We start from the raw sequence: 21797 nt of genomic DNA on the forward strand, positions 1-21797 counted from the left end.
TCAGGGCCTGAGCTGGAGCAGTAGCTGAGAGCTTACGTCATGATCTGCAAGCATGAGGCAGAGAGAACGCAGGCAACGGTGGAGGCTTTTGAAATCTCAAAGCCACCCCCAGTAACAACAAGGCTACACCTCCCAATCCTTCCCAAACAGTTCTACCAATTGGAGACCAAGCATACAAATATAAGAACCTGTGGGAGCCATTATCATTCAAACTACCACAGAGAAAGCTGGATCAGCACACGTAGGGTTGTAGGCCCCTGGGCACAGCTGCTTGGGGAGGCAGAATTCTGGGAGTTTGACTATGCTTATCCCATGCTACCACAGGGGCAGGTGCTGGGCTGTAGGGAAGTGCAGAGACACTGCTACAGGGGTAAGAAAGTGCAGTCTGAGATGTGGGAAGCCTGAGCTGGTTGGGGCGGAGGCGGGGGGGGGGGGGGGGGTCCCTGGGCTTTTGATGGGGCCGGAGTCATGAAGTTCTCAGACTCTTGGACATCCAGGTGCCTCTGGGAGTCTCAGAAGAGCAGAGAATGGAGTCAGGGACCCCAGGGTGGGGAGTGGGAAGTGGGGAGAGCTCAGCAGAAATGATTGACCTTAGCTTGGCTTGGTGATGGTTGTGGCTGGGAGTGCAGAGAGGCCTTCTATGGGAGACAAAGGCTGTGGATCTGTAGGCAAAGGCCTTCTTTGTGGTTCCCCATGGTGGATCTTGATGAAAAGAGACAGTCCGCCAGGCAGTGGTGGTGCACACCTTTAATCCCAGCACTTGGGAGGCAGAGGCAGGCGGATTTCTGAGTTCGAGGCCAGCCTGGTCTACAGAGCGAGTTCCAGGACAGCCAGGTCTACACAGAGAAATCTTGTCTCGAAAAAACAACAACAGCAAAAAACAAAAACAAAAAGAAAGAAAGAAAGAAAGAAAGAAAGAGAGAGAGAGAGAAAAGAAAAGAAAAAAGAAAAGAGACAGTCCATGATTTATTGTCATGGCAGAAGATGGATGCACAAAACCATACCCCACTTCTCAGGGTGGGCCTGAGATTACCTTTTGCAGGGAGAAATGTCTGGGAAAGGAAGCTTATTGGCTAAGCCCTTGGGCCTCTCGGTACCTCATTAGCACAGAGAATTCTGTTTTGCATCTACATAACCATGGGACATATTTCTTCTATGTGAGAAGCATGGCACATGTTCCAAGTCAGAAGTCTGCCAGGAAACTGGGAGTCGCCTAAGCCTCAGGTGTGTGCCGCCGAGAATCTCCAGGCCTCACCCGCTCTACCTTACCAAACTTCCTGGCATGGTTTTACATCCCACAGTACAGGCAGAAGATCTGACTTCTCAAATGTCAACTCAGACCTAAAAGATGAGAGACTAGTATCCCTGAGACTCAGATACTCTGGTGCTGGGGCCAGGGAAGCTGGGTGGCCCAGAGATCTGCCCTGCTATTCGATAAAAGCTGACAACTAGGGTCCTTGGGGATTGTCGCTAGTTGGAACTGCTGTCCCCAGAGATCCACTGATTGCAGCTGATGGGAAACAGCCTCTCCTCCTCCTCCTCTGACTCCCCGTCAGCACTGGTTCTAACTATAAAAAAAGCCCCAGGACTGTGTTGTCTTGTTGTCTGTCCCTTTGTTCAGGCCAGAGCTCCTTCCTAACATCCCCCAGGACCACCCACCAGCACAGACATGGGCAGCCACTGGTGTCTGCTGCTTCTGCTGCTGCTCAGTGAGGACAGAGCCTTCAACCTGCCTGGTGAGTACCCAACACCTTTTCTGTCTCCCAGTTGTGGCTTCTTTTCTGACTGGTCAAAGATGGGAAGAACTTGCTAGAAATCCAGGTGATGCTTCTCCAGAGATGGCTGAGGGAAGCTTTGCCACACCCTTATGAACCTCTTCAGTCTAAAAGGCATAGGGTAGAGGCACCAGATTTTGAAAGACAGGATGACCTCCATGGGGCTCTGACCTCTCCCACACGTCTCTTCCAAAGCACTAGCTTATCTTTGCCTGTCTGACTCCTCCATCCGACTGTCTTCCCCTTCGTCCTGTCTGTCCTTCCCCTCTGTGACAGGCTAATAACCTTGGGCTTTCAGCCAGCTGAGGGCCCAAGTGTTTGGACCCTGTTGCTTGCCTTTCTCTGACAAAGCCTGTATCCTGGTGCCTCACAGTTTCAGAAAGGAAAGCATTCTGGGTTCTGAGTTCCTAGGTCAGTATGAGGGAGTACACAGGCAAGATACCGTATGTGTCATCAGTTCCCCGGCTCTCTGACTTTGACCGTGGACAGGAGCCTCTTTGACAGAGCGATGAAGAAGCAGGCATTAGTAAGCATGCTGAAAGCAGCAATGGTGTGGTGTGGGCGATGTTGTCACTCCAGCTGCAGGGGTCAACTCACGGAGTACCTGCCTGAGCCTGCTCCTGAGCCTGTTCCTGTGCCAAGCACTGTATGAGGGCTTCCATTGCCTTACCTTAAGCAATCTCAGGGTCTCAGTCAAGTACTACCAGCATTCCTGCTTTGTGGTAAGGGAAACTGAGGCTCAGAGTCACATGTTGATTTCTGCATCCTCTCAGTCACACAGTAGGGACTGTCCCCAATCACAAAGTAGGGATTGCCCCCCAGGTCTGACTCTAAAGTCTAGGTCATGTGCTGTGGCTGAGGGTTGAGAATCTCAGTTATCATGAAGGTAATTAAAATCCCAATCAGGGGCTGTAGATATACTGATTCTAAGATGTGTAAGAAAGGGCAGGAGGGAGGTGACCGTGGTAACCCAAACCTGTAATCCCAGCTCTTGGGAGATGGAAGCTGGAGGACCATACTCAAGAGTAGCCTAGGCTATCGTCTCAAAGAGTCCAAAAAAAAAAAAAAAAAAAAAAAAAAAAAAAAAAAAAAAAATCATGTAAAAGGATTGTAAAACTTGCCATGATTGTGTGTGCACACACACACATGCAACCACTTGGAAGAAGCATAAAGTTAGGTTGAGAGTGGTGGAATATGCTTGTAATCTGAGCCCCAAGGAGGTGGAAGGGTCAGATATCAGACTGGTGGCCTTACAGAAGACAGAGAAAGGTAGAGGAAGGTAGCAGGGTCCAAAGCCCTGGGCCATCAGAGCTCACTTAAAGCCCAGGCTGTTACTGAGGTGTCAAGATGCCCTGGAGCCAGAGTTACAGGCCACAGTCAGCCGTGCAACATGGGCATTGGGAACAGAACTTGAATCTTGCTTTTAACTGTGAGCTATCTCTCTAGGCTACCCTACCCAAAAGCAATTTTTTTGAAAGACATGGGAGACTGTTGGGGGCCGACTTTTAGCAGAAAGTGGCTATCAGCTTTGCAGCCATCTTGAGCCATATACCCTGACATGAGACTTGGATTACAATAGCCTACAACAGCTGAGCAAACTCTGATAATCTTGGTTTAGATACCTTGAGATTAAAGGTGTGTGATTTAAGAGTATGACTTAGAAGTATAGAGATCAGAGTTAGAGACAAGACCTAAGGGCATGATTAAAGGTGTAACTTAGAGGCATGGTTTAGAAGTGAGACATATAAAAGGCAGAGAGAGAGAGAACAGATCAGAATTCAGACTATAGAGGGAAAATCAGACATAGCAGACAGAGGAGACACAGCAGGAGACACTTAGAGGAAGAGAGACTGAAGAATAAACGGGATTGAATCACACCTTGTCTGGTCTCCATTCTTCGAGTCTGCCCTCACCCTCACTCTTGCTGAACCCTGACCCGAGGACCGGAGCGGCAGCTTGGGCCGGGATACAGTGGCCACCCAAACGTTTTTGCCTGGGCTGCGACGTTTTTGGCCGCCCCAACGTGGGGCTAGTGTGGACCCCAACAGGAGACTAGGGGGAGACGTAAAGGAACAGATGTTACTGATGTTGGTGCAGTGATACAGAAGTAAGCCAGCCAGTGGTAAGACAGTGGGACAGATCAGCACGATTCATCAGTGGGGAGAAGAGAGACTTCTGCATAGGGACAGAGCAGCTGGATGACCACTTTGAAAAAGCATGAAGTCAGACTCGGTGTAGTAATTCATGCCTACAACCCCAGCCCTTGGGGAAGTGGAAAATCTGGATTGGAAAGTTAGCCAGAGCTACTCAAAACTCAAAACCCCATCTCCAAAAAATCCAAAAGGGGACCAAAAAAAAAAAAAAAAAAAAAAAAAAAAAGCATGCAGTTCAAGGCGAGGGAGATAGAAATAGCCCTCTGTACAAATAAAACCATGAGGTACCAGTGACAAGGCATCTGCTCTGTTAGCCTGGGATTTTGTGGTTCCTCTAGCACTGAACCCAAGTGCCTCATGCTGAGTGGGACATGGAGACCAGAGCAAGTGGTGGGCTCCCACAAGGTCACACAGGAAACACAATAGAACCAGTCCGCATCCCAAGCCTCCCTACTCTTCCTAAGCATTCGGGGCAGCTTTGTTACACAATGGTGACTCCTCAGGTCTGCACAGGAGGAGACCTTGGAGTATCGGTGAAACAGGGGCATGCAGAAGTGGGATGGCCAAGGGCCAGTGCCTCTTCTGATGTGGTTGATGAGAAGGAGACCCTGGCCCACACCAGCTCACCTTCCGTCTTCTGAATCAGCTCTCTAGAAGCTGCTAGGAACTTAGAGGAGGGCATCAGGTGATGGCCTCTTTCTGCCCTTTGCCCAGGGGAAGGAGCAGGGTTTCCTAGGGATCTTGTTCAGCACATTTGCACGGGTTTTCCCCTCAAGGGAGAGTGGTTCGCTTAGCTTTGGAAACAAGGTGACGATGTTTTTGTAAGCTCCACAAGGCAGCTGAGAAAAAAGACTCAAGAGTCTGATGGATCTGGATTCAAAGGCAGCATCCTCACTTCCTAGGGGTGTGGCCTTGGACAGACCGTTCCACCTGTTTCTCAGTTTCATTCTCTGGTATGTAGGAATAATAGATCTTACAGCAGTTGGTGAGCAAACAGTGTATCAGTTCTGGTGCTTTAGACAAATGAGAATAAAATATGTCAAGCTCATCCTTGACCACTAATGTTTTAAAACAAATTTACTATTATCAGTGTTTGTGTGTGTGGTGGAGCTGGTTGGGTGTAGGAGTGGGAGAGAACACTACAGTACAGTTAGAAGTCGGAGGATGAGCCACAGGAGTGAGTTCTCTTTGACTGTGGGGTTTGGGAATTAAACTCAGGTGTCAGCTCTACGTGGCATCTTTAAATGATAAACCATCTTACCTTACCGACCCTTCAGAGAGACAGAGTCACTCTGTAGACCAGACTGATTTGAACTCACAGAGGTCCTCTTGCCTCAGCCTGTCTGCCTCCCTGCCTCCCTGCCTCCCTGCCTCCCTGCCTCCCTGCCTCCCTGCCTCCCTGCCTCCCTGCCTCCCTGCCTCCCTGCCTCCCTGCCTCCCTGCCTCCCTGCCTCCCTGCCTCCCTGCCTCCCTGCCTCCCTGCCTCCCTGCCTCCCTGCCTCCCTGCCTCCCTGCCTCTCTGTCTCTGCCTTCCAGTGGTAGGACTGAAGGATTATACCACATGCCTAGCCTATGTTGTTGGGGGTTTTGGTTTTTGTTCTTTGGAGCAGGATCTTGCTATGTGGACCTGCTGGCCTCAGACTTGCTTTGGTCCTCCCTCTGCTTCCCAAGCGCTAGATTAAGGATTAAGGCATCATCTACTACACCTGGCTTTTTGTATGTGTCAGCAGTTCTCGATCCTTTGGGAGTTGAATGACCCTTTTACAGGGGTCACCTAAGACCACAGGAAAACACAGATGTTTCCTTCATGAGTCATAACAGTAGCAAAATCACAGCTGTGGCATAGCAATGGAAATGGTTGTGGGTCACCACAACATAAGGAACGGTACTAAAAGGTCGCAGCACTGGTTGAGAAGCACTGGTGTGTGTGTGTGTGTGGTACTAAGGATTGAAGCCAAGTTTACTAGAAAAGCTTTCTATCATTGAGCTCTGACTCCAGCCGGCTCGAATTACTACAGTGCACAACACTTTTGTATCTTTATTTTGTTTGTACCTCATTTTTGTTTTGGGGTGTGTGTGCACGTGTGCATGTGACTGTGTGTGTACATGTGAGTGTGCTGTGCGTGTGAGTGTGCTGTGCGTGAGTGCACGTGTGTGCGTGTCAGTGTGTGTGCATACGTGTGCATACGTGTGTGTGTGCCTGTGAGTGTGTGTGCGTGTGCATGTGTGCATGTATGTGTGTGGGTGTGTTGGGGGGCATTTTACATGCATAGATGACTGTGTACCACGTGAGTGTCTGGTGCCCTTGGAGGCCAGGGGAAGACATCAGATTTTGGAACTGGAGCTCCAGACAGTTGTCTATCACATGAGTACTGTGAACCAGATCCAAGTGTCTGCAAGAACAGCAAGCACTCTCAATGGCTAAACTGTCTCTTCAGCCCCCATTTGGGTTTTGTTCTGAGTTTATTTAATGTGCACCAGTGTTTTGCCTGCATGTATGTAGGTGCAACACATATGTACCTGGTGCCCTTAGAAGTCAGCTCTCCTGGGACTAGAGTTGCAGATGGTTGTGAACCACCATGTGGGTGCTCGGAACTGAATGTAGATGTTTTGGAAGAGTAACCAGTGTGCTCTTAACTACTGAGCCACTTGTTCAACTACGTTCAAACAAGGCATCAAGAAACCAGACAAGAGCCAGTCTCAGTGAACACTCAGTAAGTAGATATCGGAAGATCGGGAGGGACTTCAAGGTCAGCCTCAGCTTTGTACTCTGGCCAGCCTACAATACACAAGAGCCTATTTCAACAAAAACAAAACAAGGAATTGAGTGGAACAACTGGGAATTTAAGACCACCCTGGGCTCATAGTAAGCTCGAGGCTAGCCCTGGACACAATGTAAGACCTTGTCTTTAAAAACAAAACATACGGCTAAAGAGATGGTTCAGTAGTTAAGAACACTGGTGGCTCTTTTAAAGGACCTGGGTTTGATTCATGTAAAGGACACAGCAGCCCACAAACATCTGTAACTTTATTTCAGGTGATCCATCACCCTCTTCTGGTCTCCATGTCTTCCAGACACACAGGTGGTGCATAGATTTACATGCAGGAGAACACTTAAATGCATGAAACAAAACAAAACAAAACCAAAAACCAATCAACCAAAAAAAAAAAAAAAAAAAAAAAAAACCCCACACAACAGGGCTGGAGAGATGGCTCAGTGGTTAGGAGCATGGCTCCTCTTCCAAAATGCCCGTTTTGGTTCACAGCACCCACATCCACCTGTAACGCTAGTCCCAGGAGAGCTGACACCCTCTTCTGACCTCCATGGGCCCCAGGCACGCATGTGTTGCACATACATACATGAAGGCAAAACACCCATCTACATTAAACAAATAAATCTGGAACAAAATAGCAAAGGGACCGAAGAGACAGCTCATTAAGAGCACTTACTGCTCTTACAGAAGACCTGGATTTGATTCCTAGCACCCACAGGATAGCTCACAACTGTCCGTAGCTTCAGTTCCTGGGGTGTACACCTGGAATCCCAGCACTCAGGAGGCAGAGCCTTGAACTCACAGAGACTTTGGTCTCTATAGAGACTGGTCTCTATAGAGACTTTGAGGTTGGCCAGGGATAGGTAGAGACCCTGTCTCAAATAATACATAAGTAACTAAATACAAAGTAGGAGTTGGTGATGTGGTCCAGTGAGCACAGTCACCTGCTGCCAAGCCTGCTAACCTGAGTGCAATCCCAAGAATCCATGGCTATGTGGGAAGAAGGAAGGACCAACTCCTGAAAGCTGTCCTCTGACCTCCCAATAATGCCCATTATAGCACACATGTTCAGGGACCCACTCACACACCCATACACACACATGCACACTTCATGCATGCACACACATACACATGATTACACACACACACACACACACACACACACACATCTATTTTTTTTTTAAATAAATAATTAAAAAATAAAAACAAAGCAGGATGAGTGACTGGCTTATACTGGCAATCTCCAAAATAAGAAGGCAGAGGCCGGAGGACCAAAAGTTCAAGGCTATCCTTGGTTATGTATGGAAAGTTAGAGACTAGTCCAAGCTGCTAGACCCACAACAGAAGAAAGTGGGCATGGTTCCAAGTACTTATAATTGCAGAATTTGGGAGGCAGAGGCAGAAGGATGGCCACAGATCCCAGGCCAGTTTAGGTTAGACCATGGGGCTTCTTATCAAGACCCTGTCTCAACCAATAAAAAGGAACGCTTGCCTGGTGTTTACAAGGCCTTGAGTTTGACGCCCACTGCCCGCCCCTCAGCACTGTGAACATAAAGCACGACAGGGTTCCATTTTTTTTGCTATCTGGATTCTCAGGCCTCCTAGAGCAGATGTTGATTTGAATGAGACACATTTGGCCAGAGCGTTACCTGCTCTCTCTTCTCAGGTATGAAGCATTTGAAAAATTAATAGCTCTATTAATTAGTTGAGAATTTTAGCTGGAGAGATGGCTCTATGGTTAAGAGCACTGACTGCTCTTCCAGAGGTCTTGAGTTCAATTCCCAATAACCACTCAGTGGCTCACAACCTTCTGTAATGGGGATCTGATGCCCTCTTCTGGCAGGCAGATGTACCTGCAGATAGAGCACTCACATACATTAAATAAATAAATGAAAAGGACGATTTAACACAAAGCATCACCCCACCCTCTCCTTTTTTTTTTTTTTTTTTTTTAAAGAAGACACTATTTCTAAGTAAACAATTTAGCCCTTTAGCTCTTACAATCTTTCCAGCACTCCCACCAGGCCCTCGCCCCAGCCTTTAGGTGAAGGGATGTGTTTCAGATGCATCAGTTGGGGCTGGGCACTCCAAGATCAGTTGTCTGCATTTTGACCAGTTGTGGCTTTCTGTAATGGTGTCTAGCTGCTGCACTCTTTGAGTGGCGAGAGCCACACATTTGTGTGGCTATGAGGTGAGTGTTTAGAATGCAGTTAGGAAATTGCAGTCGAAGGCTCTCCGGCGAGCCTCTGAAATCCAACAGGGCAGAGCTGGCACGGAATGAGTGTGACTCGCTATACCGTCTCACCGCTGCTGCTGTTTTTATCGGAACTCCTCGCCAGGCGCGTGGGAGCCTGAGCGCCTGAGAAGTGGATGGAGCAGTAGGCCAGTGTCTTCATTTGCATTGCTGTTCTTGTTTTTTTCAGGCAGTGTTTTAGTCTGGGTGGTTGCCTCAGACTCACCTTCTACAAAAGGCTCGGTGCTTAATGAGAATCTTTCATGCCCATCTACGAGTTCAGTTGTGACTCACCCAACAAATGGCCACGCCTCCACAGAGGAACTTAACAGTTCGTCAGGGAACAAGACATCCACAAATAAGTCCCAGGGACAGATGACATCAACTACTCTTCCAACATCACCTCAAAGCAGTAGCGAAACAGGGCCCACTGAGCAGACGGCCTCAACAATGCACACGGCTGTCAAGACAGGCACCAATAGTATGTCACTGCTAGATCTCATGATGACCTCTACAGCAAAGGAGCCGGTAGGGTCATCCAAAACTACAATTTTATTTACCTTGGCCACTTCAGCTGAGACACCACAACCAAATCAAAATCCACCCTCATCAACACTGGACAAAGTCATTGACCCAAATAAACCTTTACCCATGACGACCATGGCAACCACGACCACCATGGCAACTGTGGATACCTCGTCACCAACCACAACCATACTGTGGCTCAGCACAGCCAGATCTGAGACTCAGGAAAGAGACACTACATCTGTACCCCCAACCCCAGCGACAAGCCCCACGATGACAAGCAAGCCACCCGACCCACACCACAGCACAGTCACACAGACACCTTCCCAGCCAGCACAGACGGGCTCTACTGTCAGTGTGACTGAACTCACAACACCATCACCAGCAAGGCCCATCACCACTGGAATGAGGTCATCAATGTTACCAAGCCAAGGGGAGGTAGACATGACCATGATGACACCTTCAACGATGTCACCGTCAATGACGACAACGACACTTTCAATGGCATCAAGTGCTCCAGAGGATGCCATCCTGTCATCTGGAACTGGGATACCCACCGTGCCTGAGAAGTTAACTCTAACTCCATCCTCATCAACACCGGACAAAGTCATTGACACAAATAAACCTTTACCCACAACGACCATAGCAACTATGGATACCTCGTCACCAACCACAACCATGCTGAGGACCACTGTGCTCAGCACAGCCACATCTGAGACTCAGGAAAGAGACACTACATTTGGACCCCCAACCCCAGGGACAAGCCCCGTGATGACAAGCAAACCACCCAACCCACACCACAGCACAGTCACACAGACACCTTCCCAGCCAGCACAGACGGGCACAAGTGTGGGCTCGGGTACAACCCAATCATCTGACCACTCTACAACCCTTGTTCTTAGCTCCTCAGAGACAACCAAATCCTCCACTCTGATTGGGACCCAAAAAGCATCCCCCGACTCTAATCAGAGCAGTGGTCCCGGAGGTGGTATCTGTGCTTTCGATGAGTATCTAGTCAGTACCAGAGGTTGTGTGTGCAATGACAGCTACTATTCCCACTTGGGTAAGTGCGTATAACCCTTCCCCTTCCAGGAAGTTGTTGTCTGCTGCTGCTGCTGTGTCTTCTTGTTCTTCTTCTCCCCTTCCCCTTCCTTTTCTTTTTAAAGTATCTCCTTTATTGTAATTTTATGTGTACGGAAAACATGGAGTAACATGAACAACTCACGTGAATAAACCAGATAAATGGCCAGAGCTAGCAAGGTCACAGAAGTCTGAGAAGTTCCAGAGGAACCCTGTCCAAAGGTTGGTAAGGCATTAGTATGAAATGAATGAAGAACCCACCAGAAGGGATGTCTCATGAGAGGGTAGGTGGCTGCGCAGATAAGACTATTTACCCTGCTCCAGCTTCTGGGACCTGAGCTGCTGTCCAGATACTGATGGGGATTACAGGCATGTGTGGCATGTCTGGTTTTGTACACACACACACACACACACACACACACACACACACACCCTAGGGTCTAGCTTCCTGCTTAGCATTGGAGAAGAATTGTAGAATAAGTGAATTAACTTCCCTAAAAACCACTCGTTGCCAGTTACTTTTCACTGAGGTCCTGGCCACACTCCCCAGTTCCCTGGGGACCTAAAACTGAAATTGGAGTGTAGCAGGAGCCACCTCCTTTTTTAACTCTTACCTCTCCATCTCTGCTTGTTCTGTTCCTCTGTCCACTGGCCCAACTCTCAGTCTACCTGACTCAAGACGGGTACCTCACCTCTCAAGCTTTGTTGATGAATTAGGGTCTCCTAGTCCGGAACTGGCCTGGTCACTGAAGATGACCTAATGCCCCTGACCCTCTGCCTCCTAAATCTGGGGATCACAGGTGTCTGTCATCATACCCTATTTACGTGGCATTGGGTATCAGATTGTGGCAGGCAAGCAAATGGGCCAATGGAGCTACATTCCCAGCCCCCACATTAGCTTTGAGGCCTGGAGGTAACTCTCGGAGAAGAGATTCTAAGAGCCTGTGAGGGCCGGGAGTCAGAATCCCATAACTCAAGAGATAATTCTTGGGATCCACATGTGTGAGAATCTGTGATTTTAACATATTTAATTTTTCCTGGTGTTTCAAGACTGGCTATCCTGGAACTCGCTCTGTAGACCAGGCTGTCCTCAAGTTCACAGAACTATGCCTGTCTCTGTCTCCTGAGTTCTGGGATTAAAGACATGGACTACTGTACTCAGATATGTTTACAGTTTTAACAATTATTGGTGTGTTTGCATGGTGCATGGTGTGTGTGTGTGTGTGTTAGGGGGCACACATGCCTTGGTGTATATATGGAGGTCAGAGGACAACTCTGTGAAGTCAGATTGCCCTTTCCACTTTATGTGGGCTTTGAGACTTGAACTCAGGTCGGCATCCTTCCAGGATTCCCAGGAGAGCCCCACCTCTGGCTCTTGTTCCCCTGCAGAACTATCCAGAGAGATAGCGACCCTACGCTGCAGGCCACAGGACATTGAGGTATCTCTTTGGAGCTGCTTCCTGAAAACTCGACACTGGGTCCTGAAGCAAGATACCTTCAAGAAGTGTTTCAGTGTCAATGCGACAGAAGAGGGTCATCGGGTCCAGGTCTTTCAGTTGGAGAAGAAGGAGGGAACGTGCGGACTCCACATCTCTGTAAGCTGAAGGGGATTTTAGAGGAAAGGGAAGGATGTGGGCAGGGCTTGGGCGGCTCTGGGAGGGGCTGGGAAGGTTGTCGGGTGGGCCTAGGAAAGGCGAGGTTGAGTAACTCTTGATTTTGGTGGACTCAAATCTTTGTCATCAGACCATCTTAAATGAAAAAAAAAAAAAAAAAAAAAAAAAAAGAAGAAGAACCGTCTCCAGACTGGGAATTCATTTATACGTGCTTTGTTTGTCAAATTGGAATACTGATTAGTTCCAAACTTGTCAGCCATGAAACACTTTAAAATAGTTAACTACAAGCAGTTGATTATTGATTTCTGGCCAACTGCCAGGTCTATCAAATAATTTTTAATGGTTTTAATCCTGAGGGGTTTTCACTATAGACGAGTAATCAATGGCTCAGAGAACTTAGGGGATTTTTCTCAAATTGCAGTTTGAACTTGAGGTAATCCTCCTGCATCAATCTCCTGAGTCCTGAGATTACATGCTTGCACCAGCATTCAGAGATTAGCTTCGTAAACAAAACATAACTCACATAAATAATAGAATGCTCCCAAACAACAACAGTGCCCCTAAAGCCCCCGCCTCGTAGTCAGGACTCAGCTTGCTCCCTCTTTCCTTCCTTCCTTCCTTCGTTTTTTTTTTTTTTTTGTTGCTGTTGTTGTTTTTGTTTTTTTCCAGTGCCGGAGACTCAATGTGTGCTAGACAAATACTCTACGATACATTCCCCAACCCTAGGAGCTAGAAATCTTTTTTAAAATTTATTTATCTATTTATTTTGAGACACCATCTCACTATTTAGCCTTGACTGGTGTAGAACTCACTATGTAGAGCACTCACTATGTAGAGCAGGCTAGCCTGAAATTCACCAAGATCCATCCACCTCCACCTCCTGTTGCGCGCACCTCTTTTGTGTCCCCTTCGCCCGCGAAAAAGGACACGGAGGCAGTAATCGGGTATCACTTCTTCAGTAATCGGGCTTTACTTCTTGTAACAGCAAAAGCGGAAAAGACCCCAAGCCCGGGAAAGGCACTGCTATATATACCCTAGAGTGGCGTGTTCACTTCTGATTGGCTGTTCACTCATCACCCCATATTACACCCCGGGATGGGCAGTGACTTTGGCTCGCCTTTTGCACCTGCGAAGTCAGTTGTTTACAAGTGGGAGGACAGGATGTCTGTGCCATCTGTCCGCGCCATCTTGGAATGGAGAATCACTGCGGCTCCCAACAACCTCCCAGTGCTGGGATTAAAGATGTACCACACCTAGTTCAGACTTAAAATTCTTTTTTTTTTTTTTTTTTTTTTTTTTTGAGAGGGGTTTTTCTTTGTGGCCCTGGGTGTCCTGAAACTCTCTATGTAGACCAGGCTGGCCTCTGCCTCCCAAATGATGGAATTTAAGACATATATCATTACACCCAACTCAGAATTCTTTTTTTTTTTTTTTTTTTTTAAATCTATTCATATGAGTACACTGTCACTGTCTTCAGACAGACCAGAAAAGGGCATCAGATCCCATCACAGATGGTTGTCAGCCACCATGTGGTTGCTGGGAATTGAACTCAGAACCTCTGGAAGAGCAGCCAGTGCTCTTAACCACTGAGCCATCTCCTCAGTCCCCCACGCCCCTTTGAAAAGAAGACTTAGAATTCTTAACCGCTCAGTGGTCCTATTTTTCCCCAAGAGATTCTAAAATGCAAATTGAGACCTGTAATCCCAGAATTTAGGAAGCTGAGACTGGAGGATTGCAGAACTCTGGACAGCCTGAGCTACAGAGCAAGATGCTCTCCCTGGATTGGATGAACAGCCTGAGCTACAGAGCAAGGCGCTCTCCCTGGATTGGAGAGATGGCTCAGCAGTTAGGAGTTCGTATTGCAGAGGGCCCAAGTCCTCCCAGCACCAGCAGCTCACAGTTGCTTCCAATCCAGATCCAGAGATCTGACGACCTCTTCTGTCCTGTCTAGACACCTGCACTGTCGTGCACAAACCCGTAGAGAGATACACATATGTACATGACTGTTAAATAAACTTCTAAAAGCTCTCTCTCAAGACAACCACCACCACCACAGAAACAACAATAAAACAACCCAGATGTGGTGATGCAAGCTAGTAAACTCGGCCCTTGGGGTGGAGGCAGGAGAGGGTTCAAGGCCATCTTTGGCTATATAGTTGGAGACTAGTTTGGGCTACATGATGCCCTGTCTCAAAAATAAGGTAAGATAAAATGAACATTGACATTTAAGAACCATGGGATAAGGACGTCCTTTGGCATCTCTCGGTTCAATCCCCACCACCATATAAGTTGGGCATTGTGGCTCAAACTTGCACTGGGAGGTGGAACCAGGTGAGTTGGGGATGCAAGATCATTGTTAGCCACATAGTCACTAAGGCTAGCCTAAGCTACATGAGACTCCGTTTCAAGAAAAGAAACTTCAGAACCGTAGCATGGGAATGAAAGTGATGGGCCCCAGAGCCAGAGTGACGTTGGGTTTAGGCTTCGCTGCTTGCTTTGTGCTTCTCTTGACCTTTCTGAGCCTTTATCTTACTCATTTCTAAAATAGGGCTGTTAACAGAGAGCTGTGTTCAAGTCATGGGACCAGACTCCAAGACTTCAGCTATTGATTTTATTTTAACAAGCATCATGTAGCTAGAGCAGATGCGTGAAGGTGTTTATCCTAGGGATTTGTGGGTAATGGCTGTTCACCAACCTGTCTCTTCTAGACCAACAGCAGCCACGCCCTGCACTCTTTGGATGTGCACCTTGAACGGGCTCTCCCTGGCTCCAACAACACTAACTTCAGAGTGCTCCAGTTTAGCTGTGCCTATCCACTGGTCGTGAACATCAGCAAGCCTGTCTCCTACCAGGAGGTCTCCATTCCGTGAGTTACGCCAGGTCAACTGTCTCTGTAGCTAGGCCCTCAGCCACCCTGAGTTCTCGCTGCTATCTCTAATCCAGGCCAGAGACGCACCTCCCTCAAGAAATTGTCCCTCATGCTCACTCACCACATGTAAGCCCCTTTTACACAGAGGGAGACTGCTTCTGAAAAGAGACACAGTATGGCTTGCCTATGTAAATCACCATGGAGATAGCTGCCAAGGTCTGGGGACCTATGATGTAGCACATCTTTTTAGGTGGCCCATAGGATGATTAGAAGATTGACCCTTCTCTTGGCCATCTCTATTTCTCTTATATTTATCTATCCAGAGAGAGAGAGAGAGAGAGAGAGAGAGAGACAGACAGACAGACAGACAGACAGACAGACAGAGACATGCATGAGTCTATTCTTTATTTCTTCAGTTCAGGCATGGCAGCAGGAGTCTACCCACTGAGCTGTCTTGCTGACCTGTCTTTTTTTCTCTTTCTTAGTACATGTTTGTGCAGTGTGTGCTAGTCCATGTACATGTGTGTTCATGTGCATTTGTATGTAGACCAGAGGACAATCTCTGGTATTCCTTAATCACTCTCCAACTTATTTATTTGTTTACTTATTAATTTATCTTTTTTTTTTTTTTTTTTTTTTTGAAACAGGGTCTCTTTAATAGCCTTGACTCTCCTGGAATGGAACTCTCTATGTAGACCAGGCTGCCCTTGAACTGACAGAGAACTGCCTGCCTCTGCCCTAAATATGTGTTGGGATTAAAAGAGTGTGCTACATATCATTTGTTTATTTTTAAATTCAATTTTGGAATTTTGCTTGTTTGTTTTTTGAGACAGGGTTTCTCTGCCTAACAGCTCTGGCTGTCCTGGAACTTTCTTTGTAGACCAGGCTGGCCTCAAACTCAGAGAGATTGCCTGCCTCTACCTTGTGAGCACTGGGATCAAAGGTAGTGCCACTGCTGCTTGACATGCCTGGGTTTTTTACATGGTTTATGGGCTTGATCTCAAGTCCTCCTGCTAAACGGTAACATACATTACCTCCTAATGTCCTGGTTTTTTTTTTTTTTTTTTTTTTTTTTTTTTTTTTTTTTTTTTGGCTGCCAGCACTCAGTGACCTTGAGTGTGTAAGTTAGAAAGTGAATATAAATCCTTCTTCTCTTTGAGGTTTCATGGGTGAGGGACTCACTCTTGTTCCTCTCTGGACACAGCTCCATCCATGTTCCGAATACTGGGGAGACTGTCGTTACCCTGAGCATCTTCACAGATTCTAAGCTCTCCACTCCACTTAAGAACAGTACAGCGCCTGTTGGCATGCCTCTCTATGTGGTCCTCAAGTCCACGGACAGTGATCCTGACCGGTTTGCCCTGGTGGCTAACCAGATCTTTGCAAGTACCAACGTTTCCACCACAGAGGCTAAGGCCACTTATCATTTTGTGAAGGAGAGGTAAGAGTCCATCCGGTCCCGGGACTTGGGCTGTGATTTACTCGGGTACTTTTGGACCCTAGCCTGCTTTTCTGTATTCCAGGGGCAAAAGTAACTTTTATTCACCTAACATAATTGTTGTCCTGGGGGCTTGCTGCCAAATAAGCTCCCCCTTCCTAGTTCTTTAAGATTCCTCTACACTCTGGCAAACAAACATGGAGAGGAAGTAAAGGACTGGTGAATGTTTGCTGAGTGAATATACCCAGCCTCATTTTACAGATGAGTAAACTGAGGCTCAGAGCAACAGATCTCACAGCCAATAGATGACATTCATTTCTTCTAGTCTTCTTCCCCTTCCCCAGTTACTGAGGGCCTAGAGTGATGAGATAACAAATAATGCTAACCTTTCAGAGTGTCACATGCTGTTATATATGAAGTACATTACACACAATAGCAGACAGCTAATGATGACATAGTGTTTGTCTCATGCCAGTCATAGTGTGAGTCACTTATATCAGCGCATTGAAATCTTACACACTGTGATGTAGTCATACTCCAAGTCCCACCTTACTCAAGGAGAAACCAAGGCTCAGCTCAAGTGCTGGTAGGTGACTCACTTTGCCAAGTGTTGGGCATCCTAAGACAAGAGCTGGCTCTCTAAGCAGGTGTGATGGCCTAGGTCCCAAATCCAAGCACTTGGGAGGCTGAGGCAGGGGAGTTACCTAGAGTACCAGGCTAGCCAAGTAATGCAGCAAGACCCTGTTTTAAAAATAATAATTATTGGGGGCTGGAGAGATGGCTCAGAGATTGAGAGCACTAACTGCTTTTCCAGAGGTCCTGAGTTCAATTCCCAGCAACTACATGGTGGCTCACAACCATCTGCAATGGGATCTGATGCCCTCTTCTGGCCTGCAGGAATATATGCAGGCAGAACACTAATAAATAAAAGAAAGAAAGAGAGAAAGAAAGAAGGAAAGAAAGAAAGAAAGAAATCTTTAAAATAATAATAATAATAATAATAATAATAATAATAATAATAATTTTTAAAAGCTGGGCATGGTGGTGCATGTCTCTAACCCAAGTGCTCAGATGGAAGAGGGAGTTAAAGGCTAGCTTCAGCTACATAGTGAATTCCAGGGCAGCCTGGGTTACATGAGGTTGTGATTCAAAATCAGTAAGAGAATGAATATCTCCTTCCTTTTCTAACATGTTTTATTCATGTTGAAAATAGTCTTCATAGAAGCATAGTGGATTGCTCATCCACTTGCAGGTCACAAAACAACCCCATGAAGTATTGTCTCCTCCACTGTGCAGGTGAGAGAGCCGAAGGCTCAGGCCCAGAGTCTGACGAAGGACGGCTTGCGCTCAGCCTGGTCCCAAAGCACACTGCTGGATTTGTCCTAGTATGCAATTAGCTTTTCCTGTATTCCCAAGGTTCTGGAGTTCCTACCTAAGTAGGAACAGCATGCTGGTCCAACTTTGAAGACCTACCTAACACCTCCACACCTCAGTTTTCTCCCTGTTTTTTTTTTTTTTTTTTTTTAAGGGCAGGGCAGGGGGCTGGAGAGACAGCTTGGCAGTTAAAAGCACTTGCTGCTCTCACACAGGACTTGGCTTAGGTTCTAGGTGATGGAACACCCTCTTCTGACCTCCATGGGTACTCTACTCCCGTGGTGCACAGACACACTACAGGCAAACACTGACAGACAGAAAATAAAATAAATAAACCTTTAAAAATGGGGAACAGGAACAATTAAAATGTAAATAAAGAAAATATCCAATAATCAATCAATCAATCAATCAATCAATAAATGGGGAACAGGGACTGGAGAGATGGCTCAGCGGTTAAGAGCACTGGCTGCTCTTCCAGAGGTCCTGAGTTCAATTCCTAGCAACCACATGGTGGCTCACAACCATCTGTCATGGGATCCGATGCCCTCTTCTGGTGTGTCTGAAGACAGCGACAGTGTACTCATATATATTAAATAAATAATATTTTTTAAAAATGGGGACCAGTCAGAAGTATGGTCTTCCTCAGAGTACTGATGTGGGGAATGAAATAAAATAATCCATGTAAAGTTAGTTCTCAGCCAGAGATCCAACACCCATTATTACACAGGACAAGTTAAAGTGGCAGAAATCAAACTTTGTGTGTCCACACCTCGGGCCCCAAGCCTGAGTTCCAAAGATGAATGCACAACTTTCCTCCTGCAGCTGCCCAGTCCAGGGCCGGATGCTCCAGGACTTAAGCAATGGGGCCTCCATATATGTGATACTGGCTTTCACTCTCTCACGATTCTTGAATAGTGACACACTCTACTTACACGCCCAAGTGACCCTTTGTGACAAGCAAGTGGGACACCCATGCCAACCGGTAAGTAGGGTTCCTGAAGGCCAGCAATGCAGCTGGGACTGAACCAAGGGCGGTTGAGGGATTGTGTGTGGGTCTCACTTTCTAGGGACCAGGCTTGTAGGAAGAGTTAAAGGCTGGCATTTGAAGACCTACATCTTGTAGATGAGGATGAGTGATTATTTGGGCCGTAAGCATGAGTCTTTGAGATCCTGGGCGAAAAATCTCCAAAGCTGTCCTGTCACCCACAGTCTTGTAGTGGGAAGAATCCCCTGAGGAGAAGTTCACCCTGGGACACTCGAGCTGGGATGCACATGGAGCCTAGCGGTGGCAAGTGGATCGTGTTTGGACCTCTTCGAATAAGTGGTACATAGACCAGAAAAGGGCACCTGATCCCAGGAATTAGAGTCACAGATGGTTGTGAGCCACCATGTGGGTGCTGGGAATCGAACGTGGATCCTCTGGAAGAGCATTCAGTACTCTTAGCCACTGAGCCATCTCTCCAGTCCCTCTAGGCTCTGTCTCCTTTCCTATAGCATCAATTCAGCCTTCTCAAGTTGTCTCTCATGCCAACCTCAATTCGATCTTTTTTCTTGTCCTGGAACAATCTTCTGTCTTTCAATTTTATTAGAGTACTTTAACCCTCATTGGGGAATCCCACGCCTTTAGCTATTCAATCCAGAAGTATATTCTCTGATGGACCCTTCTGAGTCCCAGCTTACAAAACAAAACAAAACAAAACAAAACAAAACCCAAACAGCTCCTTTTCCTTTTGTGCCACCCTGATGGAATGGTGGGTGAGTATCTTGTGTGAGGGGCATTTTGAACTCAATCTCTGTTTCTGTGTGGTTGCAGAGTCCAGAGCCTCGGGCAGCAGGAACTCGGCAGGTTGGTATAAAGGGATTGCTTTAGGGAAGAAAGGTCTAATGTTAATGGGTTCTCTAGGAGCACCTACAGGGTCTAGGCTGGTACTGATCTTAGATACTGTTTCTCCTCTGAGCTGTGTGACCACATTGTTGAACCTCCCCAGTCTCAGCTGGAGCAGTACATGGCAGAGTTAATAATGAGGCTGTTGCCTTATCCTGCCTCAAAATCTGACACACACCCAGAAATGACTCAGAGTAAGGGGTTGCAGGTTTAACATGCACAGGGGGCAGTGGAACTTGCTGGAACCCAGCCTGTGCAAGAAAGTGAGACCCTACTTGACATAAAAGCCAGGTATAGAGGTTTGCCCTGTGATTCCAGCACTTAGGAGGTACAGGCTGGAGAATTAAGTGTTCAAAGCTAACCTTGGCTACAGAGTAAATTTGAGGCCAGGCTGGACTGTGTGTTTTAAGGCAAAAGAAAAGAAGAAAGGAAATAGAGCAAGACAAAACAGTGTACACGATAACACTCCAAACTGAGGTTGCTTAGTGGGGAGAAGTGCTTGCTGCTAAGCTTGATCATGGTCTCTCCCTGGGAACCATGTGTGGCGGGAGAGAACCAGGAAAAGATGCGCTCTGACCTCCACACGTACACCATGACTTGCATGCACTAAATAAATAAATGTAATAAAAAATTAAAACTCTCCCAGACGCTGAAAGCTCCTCGAATCCCATTTTTAAAATATTTATTTTAGTTTAAGTTATGCATATATGTGTGTATACCCTGTGCACATGAGTGCTGGCACCCAGGGAGGCCAAGAGGTGTCAGATTGCCTTGGAACTGAAGTTACAGATTATTGTGACCTGTCCCATGTGGGTGCTGGGAACCAAGCTGAAGTTCTCTGCAAGAGCAGTCAGTACTCTTAACTGCTGAGCAATCTCTCCAGCCCCTTTAATACGATTTTACAACCATTTCTTTCTTTCCTCCAGGAGCCTGGATATCCATCTTTCTCCTGATCATGATTGGCTGGATCCTGGAATAAAATCTGACCCATTCTCCTGACTCCAATCCTAGAGTTTAGTGTCTAGTTTATTTGCTGAGACAAGGGTGGAGTGGGGGAAGGGTTGAGTCAAGGCAAGTAGTGTGGCCTCTGTTAGGTACCAGAGAAGCTGGGCATGAACCAGCATGTAGCATAATACTGTGGGGAAGGTGGATGCCCCGCAATGGCCTGTTTGCTCTTCAAACCTTCTTGGGGACTCTTGGGGGAGGGTGTGTGATTACAGTGATGGGGAAGAGTAGAGGATTTGTTGTCAATAAACACAAGGAATTCTACATTTTTTTGATTCCTATCAGTATAATGTGAACTGAATGATTCAGTGTTCCAGGTCAATGGGCTGAAGGATTGGAGATGGTACAGGGTGTGCGTGTGCGTGCACGTGCATGCATGAAAATCATGTTATTCTCTATGGAGCTTCATCTCCACATATGTAAAATGAAAGTGTTTGACCAGATGACCTCTGCTTCTTTGGGCCTTGATCAGCTGACCTCTCTCTCTCTCTCTCTCTCTCTCTCTCTCTCTCTCTCTCTCTCTTTCTCTCTCCTTCTTTCTTTCCTGAAAAATGACCAAAACTCTTCAGTTCCAGAATGAGAGTTAAATACATTTATATAATATTGCCCAAGCCTTTTCGGCCTTTCCCTTGGTTGCTCCAGGCTTCATCAGGCCCCTTTCCTAGCCGAGGATGGATACAGCAACAGTGTTCATGCTGCAATCATTTATTCATCCCAAACCAGAATTGATTACATCCCTGGGACCATGTTATATCTTGGGATTCAACAGCTCATAAGGCAATCTTAGGCAAACTTAAGGACAGTGTGAATGAGCGCTGGGAGAAGACTGTGGACTAGGAAATGGGGCAGGTGTTAGACGTTAGCAGGCAACCCACACAGGCTGATGCGCACCTGTAATCCCAGGGACCAGGAGTTCGAGGCTGGAGGATTATTCTGGGTCTGAGGCCAGCTGGGTTATATATCAAGACCCTGTCTCAAACAAATAAACAAACATAGAAGCAAAATACCACAAAAGGCGTGGCTCAGCAGTAGAGCATTTGCATAGCATATACAGTACCTCGGCTTGATTCTCA

At 46.9% G+C, this 21797-nt stretch overlaps 1 protein-coding gene across 1 annotated transcript; it reads left to right on the forward strand.

Moving 5' to 3' along the window:
* The first annotated feature begins 1056 nt into the window (after nucleotides 1-1056).
* Nucleotides 1057-20951, forward strand: LOC117708408 (uncharacterized). The gene is made up of 9 exons (XM_034502009.2): nucleotides 1057-1736; nucleotides 9126-10523; nucleotides 11930-12135; nucleotides 14862-15019; nucleotides 16227-16463; nucleotides 18657-18816; nucleotides 19044-19158; nucleotides 19648-19680; nucleotides 20646-20951. Exons 1-9 carry the CDS (start codon nucleotides 1670-1672, stop codon nucleotides 20696-20698), a joined length of 2427 nt encoding a protein of 808 aa, XP_034357900.2. The 5' UTR covers nucleotides 1057-1669; the 3' UTR covers nucleotides 20699-20951.
* Nucleotides 20952-21797: the final 846 nt, after the last annotated feature.

Source organism: Arvicanthis niloticus, chromosome 5 (genome assembly GCF_011762505.2).
Source record: "Arvicanthis niloticus isolate mArvNil1 chromosome 5, mArvNil1.pat.X, whole genome shotgun sequence".
NCBI lineage: Eukaryota > Metazoa > Chordata > Mammalia > Rodentia > Muridae > Arvicanthis > Arvicanthis niloticus.

Coding starts and splice junctions, on each gene's coding strand:
- LOC117708408 (XM_034502009.2), top strand. CDS start 1,670: ATGGGCAGCCACTGGTGTCTGCTGCTTCTGCTGCTGCTCAGTGAGGAC. Junction 15,020..16,226: donor TACCAGGAGGTCTCCATTCC/GTGAGTTACGCC, acceptor CTCTGGACACAG/CTCCATCCATGTTCCGAATA. Junction 18,817..19,043: donor TGGGACACCCATGCCAACCG/GTAAGTAGGGTT, acceptor TGTCACCCACAG/TCTTGTAGTGGGAAGAATCC.